At 45.5% G+C, this 21,895-nt stretch overlaps 1 protein-coding gene across 5 annotated transcripts in view; it reads right to left on the bottom strand.

The window, feature by feature from the left end:
* The window catches only part of ARHGEF11 (Rho guanine nucleotide exchange factor 11), a 302,232-nt gene that overhangs the window by 169,289 nt on the left and 111,048 nt on the right, over positions 1–21,895 (bottom strand). For all 5 annotated transcript variants that reach the window (XM_040332151.1, XM_040332146.1, XM_040332148.1 and 2 more), the window contains one exon: positions 1,591–1,682. In XM_040332151.1, coding sequence (XP_040188085.1) covers positions 1,591–1,682 — 92 coding nt within the window. The remainder of the gene's footprint in view (positions 1–1,590; positions 1,683–21,895) is intronic.

The following is a 21,895-nucleotide window of genomic DNA, read 5'->3' as shown; positions in this document are numbered from 1 at the left end:
CATTGATCTGTGGAAACATAACGGGGCTGTTGTTCAGGAAGGGGCTTGAGAGAAGTTGGACATCTTGTAGAGTGTATTGAGCGCCATCTGACCACTCGTTATTGGGGTTCATCTCATTTTGTTATACCCCCCCCCCCCCTCTTTGAAAAGCTACTGGGATTAAAATCTGCTTAATTTATCCTCTGGCTCTTCATTGGGATTTTTTATTTTATTTTTGCACTTATATGTTTATATCATTTTCCATATCAGTTTTCTCTTAGTCAATTTTTATGAATGTGTCACACATACAGCATGTTCACAATCTGAATTTAACACTATCGTGATTTTCATAGCGCTGCACTGTTTACAATATTTTGTGTATACCATGTGTTAGGGTATTGTACCAGCTGCTACCAATTGAATTTCTTACATGGTTTTCTGTAGTTTATAGTTGTAAATAAGTTAAAGGGCAACTCCACTTTTGTGGTAAAAAAAGCAAAAAAAAAAAAGCTATAGCATATACAATTGCTACACAAAAGTCATATTGTATTGGAGCCTAGGTTCACATTGGAGCGATTTGACATGCGATTTGACGCATCCCAAAAATAAAACCAATGCACCACCATATCCAAAGACTGGTAAGTTTCTATGTAGGACATTTCTGTTTTTAGCTGTAGAAATATACTGGATGTCCGCCCCTTTGTTCCATTAAATTTCTATTGGATTTTGAGTTCTCATTTAAGGTTCTCCAGTGGTTGGTAGACACCTAAAACCCAAGGAGTAGCCTAACAACCAAGACACCTAAAACCCAAGAAGTAGCCCAACTACCAAGACACCTAAAACCCAAGGAGTAGCCCAACTACCAAGACATCTAAGACCCAAGGAGTAGCCCAACAACCAAGACACCTAAAACCCAAGGAGTAGCCTAACAACCAAGACACCTAAAACCCAAGGAGTAGCCCAACTACCAAGAAACCTAAAACCCAAGGAGTAGCCCAACTACCAAGAAACCTAAAACCCAAGGAGTAGCCCAACTACCAAGACATCTAAGACCCAAGGAGTAGCCCAACAACCAAGACACCTAAAACCCAAGGAGTAGCCTAACAACCAAGACACCTAAAACCCAAGGAGTAGCCCAACTACCAAGAAACCTAAAACCCAAGGAGTAGCCCAACTACCAAGAAACCTAAAACCCAAGGAGTAGCCCAACAACCAAGACACCTAAAACCCAAGGAGTAGCCTAACAACCAAGACACCTAAAACCCAAGGAGTAGCCCAACAACCAAGACACCTAAAACCCAAGGAGAAGCCCAACTACCAAGAAACCTAAAACCCAAGGAGTAGCCCAACAACCAAGACACCTAAAACCCAAGGAGTAGCCCAACTACCAAGAAACCTAAAACCCAAGAAATAGCCCAACTACCAAGACACCTAAAACCCAAGGAGTAGCCCAACTACCAAGACACCTGAAACCCAAGGAGTAGCCTAAAAACCAAGACACCTAAAACCCAAGGAGTAGCCTAACAACCAAATCTACACCACCAATTTACAAAATGAAGCCTCAAAACTGTTTCAGATCCCAATACGCCAGACAGACATAGACATGGTTACCAGTTGACTCGTTGTAGTCGGTAGTTTGGCGCTGGTGTCCAGGAGACCTTCGTTCTGATGCTCCGTCACTTGCAGATGCCAAGCTGCTCAACCTGCAACAAAAAACAACAATCATTTTTGGTATGCGGTCACACAACTGAACACATATACCATTAAAGTGTGCCAACTTTACCATAAAAGTAAACCTAAACCTCAAAATAGTTAGCCAGACAGAGCTATACATAACATTTTCAGGAACTAAAGACATTGGAGAGACTTTTTTTTGGGCTTCATTCACATTTTTTGCGATTTGTCATGTGACTTTGGACTTTGAAGTCGAATGACAAGTGGCACTCCATTCCTTTGAATGGCACCCATTTAAATGGGTGTGTCTTTGAAAAGGTGCCTGCACTACTTTGGTGCAATTTTGATCCATAGAATGTCAAAGTTGGATCAAAATTGCTCCAAAGTCGCACCGGAAATGGTGCGACTATGGGAATGGAGCCTTAAACTGTACACCAATATCTTTATTGCAATCAGTGGTGGTGCGTCCATAAAAGGCGCAGGAGCGCCGCCCCCTTTCTCCTGTCACCCCTCTATCACCATAAATAGATTCACGCAATGTTGTTTGTTCGCTGTTTACTTAGGCCGCGTACACACGATTGGTTAAACTGATGAGAACGGTCTGATGGACCATTTTCATCGGTCATCGGTTATTTATCCATAGGTTAAAAAAAGGCCATCTTGTTTTAAATGTAATCGATGGATATCTAACTGATAGAAAAAAAACGATCGTTTGTAGGCATGCCCATCGGTTAAAAATCCACGCATGCTGAGAATCAAGTCGACGCATGCTTGGAAGCATTGAACTTCGTTTTTTTTTCAGCACGTCGTCGTGTTTTACGTCACCGCGTTCTGACACAATAGTTTTTTTAACCGATGGTGTGTAGGCATGACTGACCATCAGTCAGCTTCATCGGTTAACCGATGAAAACCGGTCCATCAGACTGTTTTCACCGGATGGACCGATCGTGTGTACAGGGCTTTTGTGTTGTGTTAGGGAAGCGAATAAATCGCTTTTCTAAACACTGACCCACCTCTCAGCCAATCAGGTGCTCGGGTCTGGTTAACTGTCACCTGATTGGCTAAAGCGATAGGCGCTGTTATTAGACGCCTATCAGGCGTCTAATCATAGCAGAGGGCGGGAAGAGGACAGGAGAAGACATTGAGGACTCGGAGAGTGGAGGATAGCTTCGTGGCCCGAGACAGGTAGGTGCCAGGCAGAGGGATGCACATTGGGGCAGCATTTGATGGGGCACAGTAGCCGAAATTGATGGGGCACAGTGGCAGCAATTGATGGGGCACAGTGGCAGCAATTGATGGGGCACAGTGGCAGCAATTGATGGGGCACAGTGGCAGCAATTGATGGGGCACAGTGGCAGCAATTGATGGGGCACAGTGGCAGCAATTGATGGGGCACAGTGGTAGCAATTGATGGGGCACAGTGGTAGCGCTTGATGGGGCACAGTGGCTGCGCTTGATGGGGCACAGTGGCTGCGCTTGATGGGCACAGTGGCTGCATTTAATTTTTTTTTCAGTTTGTTTGCGCCCCCCAAAATATTTGGAGCACCAGCCGCCACTGATTGCAATGATCCCCCTATTGGCCTGTGTCGATGACGTGGGGCTATTTTTCAATCTCACTCCTCAAGTACCCCCAACAGGACAAGTTTTAGGAATTTTGCGTAGAATAAATAGCTCCCATGAATAAAAGCAAAAGAAATCTGCGCTAAATACCAGAAGAGATAATATGTGTGAAAAAAAACAGCAGCTGTCACAATACCCTAATACAAGGCATAATTAAACACAAAAGTGCAGCTCTTATGATTATATACAACACAATTATACAGTGCTAAAAAAGTGTCCATGCTGAAATAAAATTCCAAACCCAACATGTGTGAACATATGGCAATTCCAAAACAAAAATCCCAAATGGAGATAAATATCACAAGTGACTAATGTTCTTGTTGTGACAAAAAATAGAAGTGCAATCCAAAGAAAATAGGCTTCCAAATTCCAGTCCTTAATATCACCATGTGAGTCAATCCAGTGTATACAAAATGGGGGCTTACCAGATTGCAATGACCATCATTAAGAGAAGTCAAGACGGCATTTATACATGTGCATACAATTCAGAGGACATCCCACCCGCTCCCTGCGGTTATAACATGGTATACGTCTCCAAATATCCTAGTTTATACTGGGCGTTGTGGCTCCTTACACCAATATCACCAGGTACCCCTGATGACGTCCCGTATGACGAAACGCATAGAGTGGAGTCGGATCACAACTTTCATATTTCCCAAAATGGTTGGACAAAGATCCATACAACGCAGATGGAGTCAGACAGAACAAAGCCTCGTACACACAATGGAATTTTCAGTGGACAAATCGTAGGACTTTTGTCTGAAGGGCATTGGCCGTGAACTTGTATTGCATACACAATGGCAAAGAATTGTTGGCCAACAAACACAAAACATGTTTTTTCAGCACCACCCTTTGGGCAACGTCTGCTAATGTTGTGATATGGGGAGCATTGCTTCTAAACATGCCTGTACTTTGGATTTTTTTCCGACTGACTTGTGTAAACACGATCAGATAATCCGACATTTGTTGTCAGAAAATTATAAAAAGCATGCTAACCCACATTTGTTGTCGGAAATTCCGACAAAATTGTCTGATGGATAGTCCAACCACTACGCTCCGACAACGGCCAGTCAACACATAATTCCCGTCGGAAAATCCGACCGTGTGTACAAGGCTTTAGCCCGACCATCGCATACAAAAAAGTGTCATGTTATTTCCCTTTCAGTCAGTAGTTTTGGCTTCTCTTCTTTAGGACGCACACGTTTTGTTCATGACAATGGTTTGTTGTGAGGCATCATCAAAATACAGTTTGTTGTGAGGCATTATCCACACAGTTGTTTGTTGTGAGGCTTTATCCACACAGTGGTTTGTTGTGAGGCGTTATCCACACAGTGGTTTGTTGCGAGGCATTATCCACACAGTGGTTTGTTGCGAGGCGTTATCCACACAGTGGTTTGTTGTGAGGCATTATCCACACAGTGGTTTGTTGTGAGGCGTTATCCACACAGTGGTTTGTTGTGAGGCATTATCCACACAGTGGTTTGTTGTGAGGCATTATCCACACAGTGGTTTGTTGTGAGGCATTATCCACACAGTGGTTTGTTGTGAGGCATTATCCACATAGTTTGTTGTGAGGCATTATCCACACAGTGGTTTGTTGTGAGGCATTATCCACATAGTTTGTTGTGAGGCGTTATCCACACAGTGGTTTGTTGTGAGGCGTTATCCACACAGTGGGTTTGTTGTGAGGCATTATCCACACAGTGGTTTGTTGTGAGGCATTATCCACATAGTTTGTTGTGAGGCGTTATCCACACAGTGGTTTGTTGTGAGGCATTATCCACACAGTGGTTTGTTGTGAGGCATTATCCACATAGTTTGTTGTGAGGCGTTATCCACACAGTGGTTTGTTGTGAGGCGTTATCCACACAGTGGGTTTGTTGTGAGGCATTATCCACACAGTGGTTTGTTGTGAGGCATTATCCACATAGTTTGTTGTGAGGCGTTATCCACACAGTGGTTTGTTGTGAGGCATTATCCACACAGTGGTTTGTTGTGAGGCATTATCCACATAGTTTGTTGTGAGGCGTTATCCACACAGTGGTTTGTTGTGAGGCTTTATCCACACAGTGGTTTGTTGTGAGGCGTTATCCACACAGTGGTTTGTTGTGAGGCGTTATCCACACAGTTGTTTGTTCTGAGGCGTTATCCACACAGTGGTTTGTTGTGAGGCATTATCCAAATACAGTCTACACTTAATAACGTATTCAGAAGATTTTTTAGTACGATGATGCAACAAACTGAATCCTAGTGTGTAATTGATCCAATATCTCCAAACTGCTCCCAACAAACACATTACAAAACAGCTCTTGAACTTTAATATGGACCCTCAAAGTAGAAGCATGAAGTCATTTAATGGAAGGGAAGGGTTAAGGCGTGTGTCATGGGATAAGACAGCTGACACACTTGGCAGGCCTCCTCAATAAACCCAGACGCTGCAAAGATGTTCTGGCCCCAGCATGGAAGCGGGCCGACCATAGCTGCGCTGAAGGTGCGCCGCACAAATCAAAAGGGAGGAACTGAGGGGGGTGAAGAAGGCTGTGGGAAAACTACAGAGAACTTGGGTGATGCCCAAATCGAAATGACCGCTGACACTGTCCCAGGGACTCCTTGGGAACTAAAGAGATCAGCAGGATACAGATACCAAATACGCCTGGGACTGCAGGAGCAATTGTTCAATGACCGCAGGGAATGGAGAATAACGCAGGATTTAAAAAACAAAACAAAAGCTCTTCTTAGGTACCCAGCCTGCACAGTACAACCAGATTTGGGATGAGTTGTATAAAAGGAGAAAAAAAAAAAAGTCAAAGGGTGTGGGACACAACACAAAACAACTAACACCTAAGAGCCGGTTCACACTGGGGCGACCTGGGATCCGACATCAAATCGCCTCAAGTTGTCCCAAGTCGCGCCTTTTGAGAAAATGAATGGAAGTGAATGGGAGCCGTCTTAACTGGTTGCCGACCAGCCGCCGTCGTTTTACGGCAGCAGGTCGACTCCCCTGCGCAAGAGCCCGTAGCTATACGTCGGCTCTCGCGCAGGCCACTAGGGACATGTGCGCGCCGCCAGAGGAGCGCGCGCCCTCCGCTCGCCCCCCACTCACCTTGCTGTCACTCTCAGCAAGGGGGCGGAATGAGTAATCATACGTTATCCTGACATGTTTCGCCTCTCGGCTTCATTATGGGATGTATGCGTCAACCATAGATAGAAAGAACTATACCAACATAAAAGAAAAAATAAATCTAAATAAAACAGCAGTTTATAAATAAATATAACAAATTCTTGTTATATTTTTTTTATTCACTGCTGTTCGATTTATATTTATTTTTTTCTTTTATGTTTGTATAGTTCTTTCTATCTATGGTTGACGCATACATCCCCTGATGAAGCCGAGAGGTGAAACATGTTGCGATAACATATGATTACTCAACCTCCAGCAAACCTCTATCTAGTGTAACCACTTTTTGGGATTCATTCCACACTGAATGACCTTTTGTGATTTGCTACTCATTTTGTTTATATTTTTGAATAATAAAAAATAAACTATATATCTTTTACCTTTTGGGTTTTCATTATAGTGATCTTGTGTGATTCAAAAGTGGATGTAAACCCAAATTTTTTTTTTTTTTTTTTTATGTATATAAATTGTATTCTACAGAAATGGTGCAAGTTCTGCAAATGTGTTGTGTGTACATAGGTCAGTGCTACTTACTTTTCTCAACCCACCCTTCCTTTGCTTATGAGGCAAAAGGCCATGCGCTTTTCTGGGGATATTGCAGCAATGTCTTATCAGAGCAGTGCCTGCCTCCTGCTGAGCAAAGCCAATCAAAATGGCACCCATTTCTAGAATGGCCAAAGCCCATCTCAATGACCCCTTCCTCGCTCGCGTCTGAGCAACACTTTTTCAAGCTAGCTTTTGAGTCCCTATGTATGCCTTCTGGATATCCAGCCTATATCCTCCATTGTCTCTTGTGTACCCACTTCTGTCTTGTTCCTGGTTATACATGTCTTCTGTCCAACCTGACCTCTGACTTGTTCCTGGTTATACATGTCTTCTGTCCAACCTGACCTCTGTCTTGTTCCTGGTTATACATGTCTTCTGCCCAACCTGACCTCTGACTTGTTCCTGGTTATACTTGTCTTCTGCCCAACCTGACCTCTGACTTGTTCCTGGTTATACTTGTCTTCTGCCCAACCTGACCTCTGACTTGTTCCTGGTTATACTTGTCTTCTGCCCAACCTGACCTCTGACTTGTTCCTGGTTATACTTGTCTTCTGCCCAACCTGACCTCTGACTTGTTCCTGGTTATACTTGTCTTCTGCCCAACCTGACCTCTGACTTGTTCCTTGTTATACTTGTCTGCTGCCCAACCTGACCTCTGACTTGTTCCTGGTTATACTTGTCTGCTGTCCAACCTGACCTCTGACTTGTTCCTGGTTATACTTGTCTGCTGCCCAACCTGACCTCCGTCTTGTTCCTGGTTATACATGTCTTCTGCCCAACCTGACCTCTGACTTGTTCCTGGTTATACTTGTCTTCTGCCCAACCTGACCTCTGACTTGTTCCTGGTTATACTGGTCTGCTGCCCAACCTGACCTCTGACTTGTTCCTGGTTATACTTGTCTTCTGCCCAACCTGACCTCTTCCTTGTTCCTAGTTATACTTGTCTGCTGCCCACCCTGACCTCTGACTTGTTCCTGGTTACACTTGTCTGCGGCCCACCCTGACCTCTGGCTTGTTCCTGCTTATACGTGTCTGCTTCTAGTCCTGACCTCTGACTTGTTCCTGGTTACCTATGTCTGCTACCTGCCCTGACCTCTCGCTTGTTCCTGCTAATGCATGCTTGCTTCCTGTCCTGAACTCTGGCTTGTTTCTAGTTAACCATGTCTGCTGTTAACCCTGACCTCTGACTTGTTCCTGGTTATCCAGGAGATGTTACCGGTCGAAAGGATTTATATTTCTGTCAATCCAGTTCTGCTCCTTGCACTGCATCACAACTGATTGGCTCCTTTTGTGGAGATTCCCAGGCCCTTTTTTGTTGAGCTTCGCACTCCCAGTCTGAGCTCTGCTATACAAGGACTGTAAGACAGGCCTGAGATGATGCATTTTTTTCATTGAAACAGCAGGTGGGAAATAAAATAAAAAAAAAGACTGGATTCCCCCATTAACACAGAGTGAGGGGAATCCCTCCCGCAGAGTTATTGTATTCAAATAGTTGAAAGAAGACCATCGATTTCAATGGGGCTGCGCCACAACCACATGCAATTGCGATTACAGGAGTAAATCAGGTATAACGCCCCCTCCCCTCCTTTCAAACAACCTCTAAAAGGTGATCTGAATGCAGATCGCTTTTCAAAAAAGCACCGCAAATAAAAGAGGCGACATATGCTTTCTGAATATGTCCCTTTATCAAATCAAAATAATCTGCAATGTGAATAGCAGAACTCGCCTGTTTAGTCAACGGGAATCATTAACAACTATCGACATTCTGTCCAATTCTGATAGAAGTGTGCCAGTATTTCAGGGAAGGACATTTGCCAGTCTGACAATCTGCATTGCACCAAATTCAAGTTGCTGGTGCTTCTTGTCAGCACAGTCACTGAGTCTGGAGACAAAGTGCTGGGAGTGGGCCCCCCAGGCCCCTATAGGGGCCCCTCCACACCTAGAGGGTACATTCTGACACGTTACTGCATGCATTTACGCAGATAATAAACGTGCATTTTTTTTTAGTTTATGTATTTTCTAAAGAAAAGGAGAATCAATCAGAATACACATATTTTTTTTAAATGAAAAATTAGTAAAAAAAAAAAAAACAGTATGCATATTTATGTGTCTACCATTCATTTAAATGGGCCGGCTAAATGCACATGGGCACACAAATGGTTGCAATGTCCCATTTTATTTTATTACCGTATATACTCGAAAATAAGCCGACCCGAATATAACCCGAGGCACCCAATTTTACCACAAAAAACTGGGAAGACTTATTGACTCGAGTATAAGCCTAGGGTGGGAAATGCGGTCAACAATGCCCTTCTGCAGCCTCACTGTGCCCATTTGCAGCCATACTGTGCCCATCTGCAAGCCTCACTGTGCCCACCTGCAAGCCTCACTGTTCCCATCTGCAGACTCACTGTGCCCATCTGCAAGCCTCACTGTGCCCATCTGCATGTGCCAATCTCCCTACCTGATCCGTGCCTTATGTACCAGTGTCAATCTGCAGCCTTATAATCTCCGGTGCTGTGACATACAGTCAAGTCGGCCACCGTGTAGTGTAGCAAAGCCCCGCTGTATCCTCGTCCGTGGTGATGGAACACCAACTCTGCTTCCCAGCAGTGAGTCAGTGTTCAGCCTATCACAGACGAGGACGAGGAGAAGGCGGGGCTTTGTTGTTACACTGTGTGGCCACCGACTAGACTGTACGTCACAGCGCCGGAGATCACAGTGCCGGGGGGACTCGAGTATAAGCCGAGGGGGCATTTTCAGGACAAAAAAAATGTGCTGAAAAACTTGGCTTATACTCGAGTATATACAGTAAATTGATAGCATTATCTGCAAAATTATATTTAGCTTTTTTTTTATTTCTAAAAAAAATTAGTGGAAAAATTGTGCAACTTCTAAATACATGGGCACACTAATCCTTTGGCAGATTATATACAGCCAACAATGAAAATCCCCCCCAAAAAAGACAATGAGGTTGATTTACTAAAACTAGAGAGCGCAAAATCTTGCGCAGCTGTGCATGGTAGCCAATCAGCATCCAACTTCAGCTTTTTCAATTAAGCTTTGACAATAAAACTTGGAAACCGATTGGTTTCTATGCACAGCTGCACCAGATTTTGCGCTCACCAGTTTTAATAAATCAACCCCAATGTATTCAAAATTGTCAAAGGTAATACTTCTATTCTGGGCAAATACCGGACCAAACAGTGGCTTCTTAATGCCTTAAAGGGATACCGTTATGCAGGATTATGAAGGCCGCCATTGCTAAAAACTCAACTTCAAGAAAACGGAAAATTGTATGAAATATTTACCGGACTTTTTCTTTCCTGGTGCCAATCCGTGGCAGCATACCGTGTTTCCCCGAAAGTAAGACCTACCCTGAAAATAAGACCTACCTTGGTTTTCCAGGAGGGCTGCAATATAAGCCCTACCCCGAAAATAAGACCTAGTTTGAAGTGGTTGTTGCCTTCTCTTCTCCTATTTGTCAGCAGGGGATCTCAACCCCCCTCCCTCTGCAATACTCAGCTTGTGGAAGATAGCTCAGGCGGGCTATGGAAGCCCAGAACGGCACTCAGATCTTCTTCTCCTGCCTGTCAGTGGGGGATGTCCGCCCCCTCCCTCTGCAATGCTCGGCAAAGAGAGCTCAAACTGGCTATGGAAGCCCAGAGTGGCACTCAGATCTCCTTCTCGTGTCAGTGGGGGATGTCCGCCCCCCTCTTTCTGCATAGCTTGGTTCGTGGAAGATAGCTCAGGCAGACTATGGAAGCCCAGAGCGGCACTCATATCTCCTTCTCCTGACAGGCAGAGAGGGAGAGGGGTAGAGAAGATTGCACAATAGTAAGCCCTACCCCGAAAATAAGCCCTACCGTGTTTTTGGTTGCCAAAATTAATATAAGACCCGGGCTTATTTTCGGGGAAACACGGTACATGTGGTAGTATGCGGTCATGTTGGTGCCAGGAAAACAGAACATTGTATCAAATATTTACCAGAAGTTTCTTTTCCAGGCGCAAATTTATGACAACATATACCCCCTCAACAGTCCCGGATTGGGCGGGACTGTCCTGCATTTTCACCTTTTCCCCACCTTGTACTCAGTCAACTGGTAACAGCTGCAGGGGAAACACTTACTGTGGGGCCACTATTGGGTAATTATAAAGCCAATGAAATAGCGGCCCTATGGTGAAACCCTTGGGGCCTTATGCAGGACCTTAGAGTTGCACGAGACCCTGGCTGAGAAAATCTGCACAAATGAGTTCATACCATCATGTCCATGCAAGAGAACGGTCGGACTACCATCGGACAAATCCAAGGATTTTTGTCTGAAGGGTGTTGTCCGTGAACTTGTTCTGCATACACACGGCAGAACTTTTTCAGCCAACTTTCACCAAACCACATGGTTTTTCAGCTCTTTACCGCCACCCTTTGGGCAACTTCTGCTATTGTTGTCTGATGTTTAGCATTGGTTCAGAGCATGCGTGTTTGTACTTTGGACTTTAGTCCAACGGATTTGTGTACACACGATCGGATAATCCGACGTAACACATTTGTTGTCGGACACTCTGAGAGCATGCACAGCCAATATTTCACCTCACCAGTGGCCTGTGTGTCTTCTGTAGTCAACACTTCCGGTACTGTCAGGTGTTTTTGTCCATCACCACTTCTTCTAATCCTTAAATCAGGGCTCGACAAACCCCAGGCGCCAGGTCGCATTTGCGACTAGAATTAGCGACCTGGGGCACCTGCGTCTCCGCGCGACCTATACACCCCCCCCCCCCCCCGTGCATCCGGAAATTGAAGCCGCGGCCTTCTGCAGGCCTAGGCTTCCTTTTGTGATCTGGCGCCATCTTGTGGTGGTCGTTGGTATGACAAGAAGAAAATCAGCAATGCTAATGGGGCTTCCTGCCTGTTTTTAGTGCCCATCCATCTCCTTGCCAAAGTGGAAAAGAGAAGGAAGTGTTTGCAGCCGTCATCTGGCGCCTTTTGCCTTATGGTGAGTGTGGGGTGGCTGTTTGAAATAACTTCATACAGCCGTTTTTTTGTAATAGCTTTTATTTTTATTTTATTTATTTAAGTAAAAACTATTTATTTTTCTCTTAATTAAAATGAATTTATTATTAGTCATCTCCCTGCTTGGCCCCTTTCACATGGGCTGTCTGATCAGGTTTGCCTGTCAGTTTTTCAGGCGGACCTGATCGGACCCTTAGATACCTTTCACGCGTTAGCGGTAAAACTTTCGGCCGCTAGTGGGGCACTTTTATCCCCTGCTAGTGGCCGAGAAAGGGTTAAAACCGCCTGCAATGCGCTGCTGCAGCAGCGCTTCGTTGGCAGTAAAGTTGTGCGTAAAGCTTGGTGGGTCGTTAAAAAAAAAAACCTGGCTCCTAACATTTTTAGCTGGCTCCTAGAGTCCAAGAAAATTTGTGAAGCCCTGCCTTAAATGAATATATGGCTCAGCAATGCATAAGAAAAGGAGCAAAAGCGTACATCAGGGGACATCTGACACTCCTGAAGATGTTCAATGCTGAAGACACTCTGAAACAAAGGGTAGGTAGGCCACACAAGCCGTCAGAGAGGGGAGTATAAAGCGGATCATAGATTATACAATTTTCTTATTAAATTTCCTTTCCTAAATTTTCTATGTAGTGATTTGATTAACACTTTAAGAGACCTGGGTAAGTAGCGTTGCCGACGAACTGTTGGTAAACAGTTCAGACGTTACTGTGTTGGTAAATCTTAAAGTGGATGTAAACCCTCCTCCATACACCCAGTGAAGTGAACAGCCTCAGATGATACACAGAGATTAACCAAATCTCCCTACATAGGTTTGATATGTATATCTGCTGTGATCACATTTATATACTGTTTAGAAAGTTGAGATCATGTTAGGAGATTTTTTCTTCCTGGTTAACACAGGGTGTGATGTCTGGGCATACAGCCAAGATAGCCAACATTGCTGATTGGAGGAAAGGCACACACCCCCTCTCCTCATAGGCAGAGACTCTCGGAGCTGTTTTGTAATAGGAGCTGCTCTCTGCTACACTATTTTAGCAACCTCCTTTGACAAAAGATTCAGGCTGCTTATGTCTAAAAAGTCAAAAAAATATGTCAGGAGTTCTCAGGCTGATAACAGAGGAACCGTTCAGAAGAGAACTATAAGACTTAGCTCATTGAAAAGAGATAACAAAACACTGCAGATATATGTGCCCAGCTCAAATTTCATGAACCGGGTTTACATCCACTTTAAGGAAAATTTGTACAAGAAAATTGCATAATGTATGGCCAGTCTAAGAGCTCTTTTCTTATTGGATCGCGACAGTCGGAATCCTCTAGTTTGGGGTTTCTCAACTGGTTTCTCAACTGGAGTGTGAAAGAATCCCAGGGGCCCCGCCATAGGGCCCCAGCTGCTACGGGGGTTCTCTATAACCTCACTATCACTCGTTAACCGCTTCCCGACCGCCGCATGTAGATATACGTCGGCAGAATGGCACGTACAGGCACATTGGCGTACCTGTACGTCCCTGCCTTTCCGCGGGTCCGATCGGGACCCCCCCCCCCCCACTACATGCGGCGGTCGGATTCACACGGGGAGAGATCCGGGACGACGGCGCGGCTATTCGTTTATAGCTGCTCCGTCGCGATCGCTCCCAGGAGCTGAAGAACGGGGAGAGCCGTATGTAAACACGGCTTCCCCGTGCTTCACTGTGGCGGCTGCATCGATCGTGTGATCCCTTTTATAGGGAGACTCGATCGATGATGTCAGTCCTACAGCCACACCCCCCTACAGTTGTAAACACACACTAGGTGAACCCTAACTCCTACAGCGCCCCCTGTGGTTAACTCCCAAACTGCAACTGTCATTTTCACAATAAACAATGCAATTTAAATGCATTTTTTGCTGTGAAAATGACAATTGTCCCAAAAATGTATCAAAATTGTCCGAAGTGTCCGCCATAATGTTGCAGTCACGAAAAAAAATGCTAATCGCCGCCATTAGTAGTAAAAAAAAAAAAAAAATTATAAAAATGCAATAAAACTATCCCCTATTTTGTAAACGCTATAAATTTTGTGCAAACCAATCGATAAACGCTTATTGCGATTTTTTTTTACCAAAAATAGGTAGAAGAATACGTATCGGCCTAAACTGAGGAAAAAAAATATTTTTAAATATGTTTTTGGGGGATATTTATTATAGCAAAAAGTAAAAAATATTGAATTTTTTTAAAAATTGTCGCTCTATTTTTGTTTATAGCGCAAAAAATAAAAACCGCAGAGGTGATCAAATACCACCAAAAGAAAGCTCTATTTGTGGGGGAAAAAGGACGCCAATTTTGTTTGGGGGCCACGTCGCACGACCGCGCAATTTTCTGTTAAAGCGACGCAGTGGCGAATTGTAAAAACCCCTTGGGTCATTTAGCAGCATATTGGTCCGGTCCTTAAAGCGGTCCTCCACCCTAAAGTGGAGTCCCGCTGATCGGAACCCTCCCCCCCTCCGGTGTCACTTTTGACACCTTTCAGGGGGGAGGGGGGTGCAGACACCTGTCTAAAGACAGGTATCTGCACCCACTTCCGGCCACACGATACGGGCGAAAGACGGGCATTCCGTCACATCCCGTCTGTCGCCCGTTGTGTGCTGGGAACACTCGGCTCCCAGCACACAGCGTGTGAGCCAATCGGCGGGCGCAGCGCGACTCGCGCATGCGCCGTAGGGAACCGGGCAGTGAAGCCGCAGCGCTTCACTTCCTGGTTCCCTCAGCGTGGATGGCGGGGGGAGCAGCAGAGTGACGAGCGATCGTTCGTGCTCTGCTGTGGACGGCGCTGGACTCCAGGACAGGTAAGTGTCCTATTATTAAAAGTCAGCAGCTGCAGTATTTGTAGCTGCTGACTTTTAATATTTTGTTCCCATGGCACATCCGCTTTAAGTGGTTAAATTAAATATTGATTTGAGGCCAACTTACAACTTAACTAAATATGTCAAAGAGGAGAAACGTGAAGGTAAAAAAACAAAACTTCAAAAAGAAAAAGTACATTTATTGCAAAATGCAATCTGGAATAAAAAAAAAAGAAAGAAAAAAAAAAGAAAAGTTTCCCAGTAGGCTTAAAAACAAAGTCGTATGTACTGCTTGCACTTCCCCTTTTCCATAAACATATATAACGGAGGCAATACATTTACAATCAGTGTGTATAAACATAGGAACTGGAATGCCTTATTTGGCTGTGATCGGACAGGCTTAGTATAAATCAAGGATCGTTTTTACTACATGTGTACGTTGGCTGTATTCACACAAGGATGAACTCTTAACAATCGGTGGCAAGGCTTCACTATAAAGAATGTGCTTTACGTGTGTGCGTGTTTATGTGTGCTTCAAAAGCAGAGCAGCTCCGGGCAGGTTCCCTTTGACACATTGAGTATGCAGAAATCTCCAGGAATTCCAGGAATGGACGTTTTTTTGCAAAGTTCGATTGGTCCAGCCTGGACCAATGAAATTATGCATATTCTATAGCTGGCCAATCCACGTGAAAGCGGAGAGTCACTGTAGTAGCCATTTTGCCGTCTTCGGGGTCCTGTTCTTACATGGTAACCACCAAGGGTTGCTTGCTCAGCGTGGGTGGCAAAGCCGTATTGCACAGCGTGGGTCCTTACCTCCTCTTCTGGTGTCCCCTGTCGGCGCTCTCTAATTTTCCTCTCCTGCGCGTGCTTCTGAAACGGGCTGTGCGCGTCCAGAATTTGGCGTAAAACAACATGAAAGCATGGATCCGATTCGGTTCAGGCTGGTGGTGTAATAAATAGTGTGGGGGATATTTTCTTGGCACACTTTGGGCCCCTTAATACCAATTGAGCATCGTTTAACCACTTTCATACTGCCCCTATTCTGGCACTTCTCATGTAAAAATCATATTTTTTTTTACTAGAAAATTACCGTATTTATTGGGGTATTGCGCGCTCCGGCGTATAGCGTGCACCCCTAAAGTGGACCCAACATTCCTGTAAAAAAAGATTTTAGTACTTACAGTTTTGGTGTCTTGCGCGGCATCCATCGGCGGCCTCGTCGGGTCCAGCGTCCGTTTGCGGCTTCGGGTGTCCTCTTCGTCGGGTCCGGCGTCCTTCTGCGGCGTCCTCCCCGCTCGATCCCCGCGCCGAGTTTGAATACTGCGCCGGCATATACCGAGCGCAGTACACTCGTGTATAGTCGAGCAGGCTCGGCTACTCTCGCGCTCACGTCCTGTACGTCCAGGACGTGAGCGCGAGAGGAGCCGAGCCTGCCCGACTATACACGATTGTACTGCGCTCGTTATATGCCGGCGCAGTATTCAAACTCGGCGCGGGAAAGCGATTTTGCCCTGATTTTCAGGGCAAAAAAGTGCGCGGTATACGCCGATAAATACGGTACTCAAAACCCCAAACATTATATATTTTTTTTTTTAGCAGACACCCTAGGGAATTAAGTGGCGGCATTGCAACTTTTTATCTCGTACAGTATTTGCGCAATCATTTTTTAAACGTCTTTTTTTGTTTCATGAATTAAAAAAATAACAAAACTCCATAACCTCCATAGGCGACGCTTTAATTTTTTTTCACAGGTTACCAGTTTAGAGTTACAGAGGAGGTCTAGTGCTAGAATTATTGCTCTCCCTCTAACGCATGTGGTGATACCTCACATATGTGGTTTGAACAGCGTTTACATATGTGGGCGGGACTTAAGTGCGTGTTCGCTTCTGAGCACGAGCTACTGGGGACAGGGGAGTTTAAAAAAAAAATATATATTTTTTTATCACTTTTATTCCTATTACAAGGAATGTAAACATCCCTTGTAATAGGAATAGTGTGTGACAGGTCCTCTCAAGGTAAAGAAAGTCGGGGTCAATAAGACCCCACATCTCTTCTCCAGGCTGGAAAGCATTAGATCGGGAAAGAAAATTCACCGATCTCATGATCATAAACTTGTAAACAAAGGGTGCCAGAAAAGACTTGGTCTTCAAGTGGTTAAAGTTGTAACAGGAAAGGAAGTAAAGAAAAATGTGCTAGTGGGTACTCTTGTTTCCCCTCACTTTATAGCAGTGGCTGTCAGCTGAGTTAAAGGAAGCCTTAAATGTGGCCCCTGACATCACCACAGGGCCACACATAATATTTAGTATATGTAATGCTTGAGAGGACTGTTAGAAACTGCAAACCTAATACAGGAAACGAGGGTCAGCGAGAGTGGACATGAGGCTAGCAGAGATCAAAGCTATTACCGAATCAACGTTCCCACTACAGACCGCTGAGGTCCATGGCCCATATACCAATGGGCTGCATTTGGCCCCTGCGCCACATGGTGGGGCACCAGGGCTTTCGAGCGACTGCCTCTTACTTCCTGTTGTGTTTCCAGGACAGGAAGTGATGAGAAGCTCCCCCAACAGGACAAGGGCAGCAGGGATTTAAAAAATAAAAATCTGTATTAAAAATGTAATAAAAAGTTTTTGACTTTAAACAGGAGCCCAATAAAATGGACAGGAAGATGTGCAGAGATTGTTATGAAAGAACCCAGAAAGGAGTAACAATTTCATTACAGAGTAAAAGAAGGTAAGCGGAAATTCTGCTGTGTAAACTGAGAAGCATTCTTTGAATTCTTTAACAATGTTTCCTGGCAGTACAGAAATGTCTGAAATGAAAGTCATTGCACACATTGGACAAAGTGCAATAACCTTGACAGTGCGTCCAACTCCGCCTAACTCTTACACAGCCACAGTTTAAGAACCCAAAAAGACCCAAATAGAGAAGAAACATGACAAGTGATTGGCCTTATGGAGTTTTTTTTATTATTTATTATTATTATTATTATTTTACATCTTTGGATCCCCCTGTGTAAAGAAATAATGGCCCGGATTCACAAAGCACTTACGCCAACGTATCTCGACATATGCCGCGTAAATGCAAATATGCGCCGTGCCCACAAACTAAGATACACCAGAAAATAGGCTTCATCCGACCGACGTAACTTGCCTACGCCGGCATAGCGTGGGCGCATATTTACGATGGACGTATTTGGCGCTCCCATAGATTTTCTATTCACATATGCAAATGAGGGAGATACGTCGATTCACAAAACGTACATCTCCATAAGCGACGCTTTAAAAATTGTATACAGGTTACCAGTTTAGAGTTACAGAGGATGCCTTGCCCTAAAATTATTGCTCTCGCCCTAACGTTCGCGGCACAACCTCACGTGTGGTTCGAATGCCGTTTACATATGCGAGCGCAATATACGTATACGCTAACTTCTGTGTGCGAGTACAAGGGTACAGGGGGCGCGCTATCCTAGACAGCATGAGATAAAAACAAAATCAATCTTTGCTTCCCAGGTAAAAATACTGTGTTTAAAACTGCAGAGATGCTATTGGGTGTAGAAGCTTGTAGGTGGGGTTCAGCACGCTGTGGCAGCAAAAACACACAAAGACCAAGTGCAATGAAAGAACTTGTATTAAAAGAATTCAACGACAGTTCACAATAAACACGGTGGTAAAACAGCTCAACCGGGAACTCCTACAGTGTGTAGAGAGCATGTTAGGTGGGGCAGAATGTAGCCTGGCCATCTTGTGTCCAAGTGGGAAGATGTCCAGAGACGTTGCGAGCCCAACACTTTCCCTCCCATCAGGAACCTTTACCTGCCACTAGTTCTGTCCCTAACAGATGGGAATACACATCTTTACACTACCCAATTACAAAATGCGCACACAGCCTGGGAGCCAGGATCTTAAATAAGCTCTGCATGATCCAAGATTGCTGCTAGAGTCACATGGTGAGGCAGCATTCAATTGGATAGCTTCCCCAGTGATTCAGGAAACCACAGAGGAACCATGTTCCTCTTGACTTCCTCTCCAACTGCAATGCCACTGCAAACGATCGCCACCTACAGTGGAGAAAGTAGACTGCATCTGCCTACAAGCTGCCTGCCCGGGAACCAAATCATTTAGATGAACATCCATACTTTAAGATAACAAGATTATTGAGATAACCCTACAGGTCCAGCCCTATTTTCCACTTCCCTCCCTTCTTCTAAGCATGCATTGGAAAATCTAATTCCTATATGCCTTCAATGTCCTGATCTATGGAGAGCACAATCAGGGCCGATCCGCCCTATAGGCTCACTATGCAAGCCGCTTAGGGCCCCCCAAATTACTAGAGGCCCCGCCTGGTGAGAAGTAATTTTTGGGCCCTCACCCCGCTTCTCAACTCGCTGGCTGCATGGGAGAAGAGGTAAGTCAGCACCCCCCGCTTCTCACTTTAATGTAAGATGTCATTTCCGACAGCAGAACGCCCCCTCCCTCCGCTTCTCAACTTTAATCTTTAATGTGACATGTCATTGTAGGCAGCTACCCCCCCCCCCTCCCTCCCCACTTCTCAACTTTAATGTGACATGTCATTTTGCTTAGGGCCCCAGGGAGGTCAGGATCAGCACTGAGCACAATTAATATGCTTCCTAACAATAGACAGCTTAAGTATTTACAGATAAAACAAGGAATCTGCATTGTGTGGGTCTCAATAAGACCCCTTTCAAACTGGAGGAATTTTTAAAGCGATTTTGCGTTAAAAAAAAAGCGCCCGAAAAGCTCACGAAAACTGCTTCCCATTAAAATCAGTGGGGTAGATTCAGTAAGCAATTACTCCTGCGTATCCATAGATACGCAGCGTAATTGCTAAGTAGCGCCGGCGTATCAACTTTTCTGTATTCAGAAAGCTCGATACGCAGACTGTAGCCTAAGATATGACTGGCATAAGGCTCTTATGCCGTCGTATCTTAGGCTGCATTCTGACGCTGGCCGCTAGGTGGCGTTCCCGTAGTTGTTAGCGTAGAGTATGCAAATTGCATACTCACGCTGATTCACAAACGCACGCGCGCCCGGCGGTCGTGTTTTACGTCGTTTGCGTTCGTCGCTTTCGTCGTAAGGCTGCTCCTGCTATTAGGAGGCGCAGCCAATGGTAAGTATACACGTCGTTCCTGCGTCGCGATTTTTGAAATTTACGTCGTTTGCGTAAGTGAATCGTGAATGGCGCTGGACACAATTTATGTTCACGTCGAAGCAAATGACGTCCTTGCGACGTCATTTACCGCAATGCACGTCGGGAAATTTTCCCGACGGAGCATGCGCAGTACGTTCGGCGCGGGAACGCGCCTAATTTAAATGATCCACGCCCCCTACGGGATCATTTAAATTACGCGCGCTTACGCCGGCCCCTTTCACGAAACGCCGCCGCAAATTTACTGAGCAAATGCTTTGTGAATGAAGCCTAGCTCCAGTAATTTACGGAAGCGTAGCGTAAAAACGGTACGCTGCGCCGCCGTAGTAGTGCGCGCACCTAGCTGAATCTACCCCAGTGGATGCTTTCATACAGGGACAGTGCGCTGACGGGGAGGTGAAAAAACTCCTGCAAGCAGCATCTTTGGAGCATGTTTGGAGAGCTAAAAAAAAGCTTCTCAAAAAGGCCCCTCGCCATTAAGAAGCGCTTCAAAAGTCTTGCAGCAGTTTTGTTGAGTCATGTGACCTTCAAAAGGTGACCTACTCCTCAAAAGCACCTGAAATGCGCTACAATTCCCACGGCACACGTTCCTGAAAAGTGGCTGTGTGTGTAGACGGTGCTGCAGCAGCCATCGGCTGGAACCAATGAGAATCAGAGCAAGAGAATGTCACCAGCACACAATGGATCTCCTAAACAGGTTCTAAGCTTTATTTAGCAATCACATCATCATCATAGTAAAGGCAACATTTTGGAGCCTTGCAGGACCTCGCATGTGCCCATTGGCGTCCGCAGAACTTTTTTCAGGGGGGGGGCATCATTTTAGGGTCACCCATGCATCGCCCCTTTTCAACAATGTCATTATCACATTATCATGGTCAGAGACTGGAGACGTAATACAGTCCCTAGGATAATGTAAAAGTAAAGTACAGTCCCTCTGGCTGGACGAATGCTTACTCTGGGCTCCCCGGGGGTGACTCTGGTCAGTAGTGTAGCATGTTTGTACCCCAGCAGTGGCTCAGTCTTTCTCTCTCTGGTGGCACTGGGCAGCATGGCTCTCTCTCTGGTGGCGCCGGACAGAGTGGCTCTCTCTCTGCCTTCCGCCCAGCACACTCCTATTTATTTGTCCTGTAGCACTCACTCCCTCGGCTTTTTTCCAGGCTACAGTCTCTCAATCTCTCTCTCGATCGAGCTGTAGCCTCCTCCCTGTGGAAAATAGGACCACCAATCTTCAGGACTACATGTCCCATGATGCTCTCCTTTCCTAGTCTCATTTGATTGGCCCTCAGTTATGGCTAATGGGGAAGGAACGGAGCGTGCAGGAAGCTGGGTGGGGAACCTAGTGGGATCCGCCGTCTCTTCTCCCTGACAGGAGAAAGGGGGCGGGGCGAGTGGGAGAAACCGCTGACAGCCCGCTGCTCCCCTTTCTCCTTTTTCACATCGCCGCCGAGTTCTCTGCTGGACTGAGCAGGTAAAAGAGCCTGCAGTCACGCTACACCAGTGATGGCGAACCTTGGCACCCCAGATGTTTTGGAACTACATTTCCCATGATGCTGCAGTGTAGTGGAGCATCATGGGAAATATAGTTCCAAAACATCTGGGGTGCCAAGGTTCACCATCACTGCACTGATGGGGGGGCTTGACAGCACCTTAATGGTGTCAACCCACTGGAGGGTGGCACCTGGGTACGAGCTGCCCGCACCCCCATAGCGTAGCCACTGTACTGAATTTAACAGTGCCAATCCAATCCCTGATTCTGGGGGGGGGGGGCACTTTACCCCCCTTGCCCCTACCTGCAGACGCCCATGCATGTGTCGGCGCGGACATCGCTCTCAATTTGATCGTTCCCAACGATCCTTTCTGATCGCAAGCTAAAAGCCTCAGTGCCGGGACGTGGGCACTATAC

The sequence above is a fragment of the Rana temporaria genome, chromosome 13 (genome assembly GCF_905171775.1).
Source record: "Rana temporaria chromosome 13, aRanTem1.1, whole genome shotgun sequence".
Classification (NCBI taxonomy): domain Eukaryota; kingdom Metazoa; phylum Chordata; class Amphibia; order Anura; family Ranidae; genus Rana; species Rana temporaria.
This window is presented reverse-complemented; position numbering and strand designations above follow the sequence as displayed.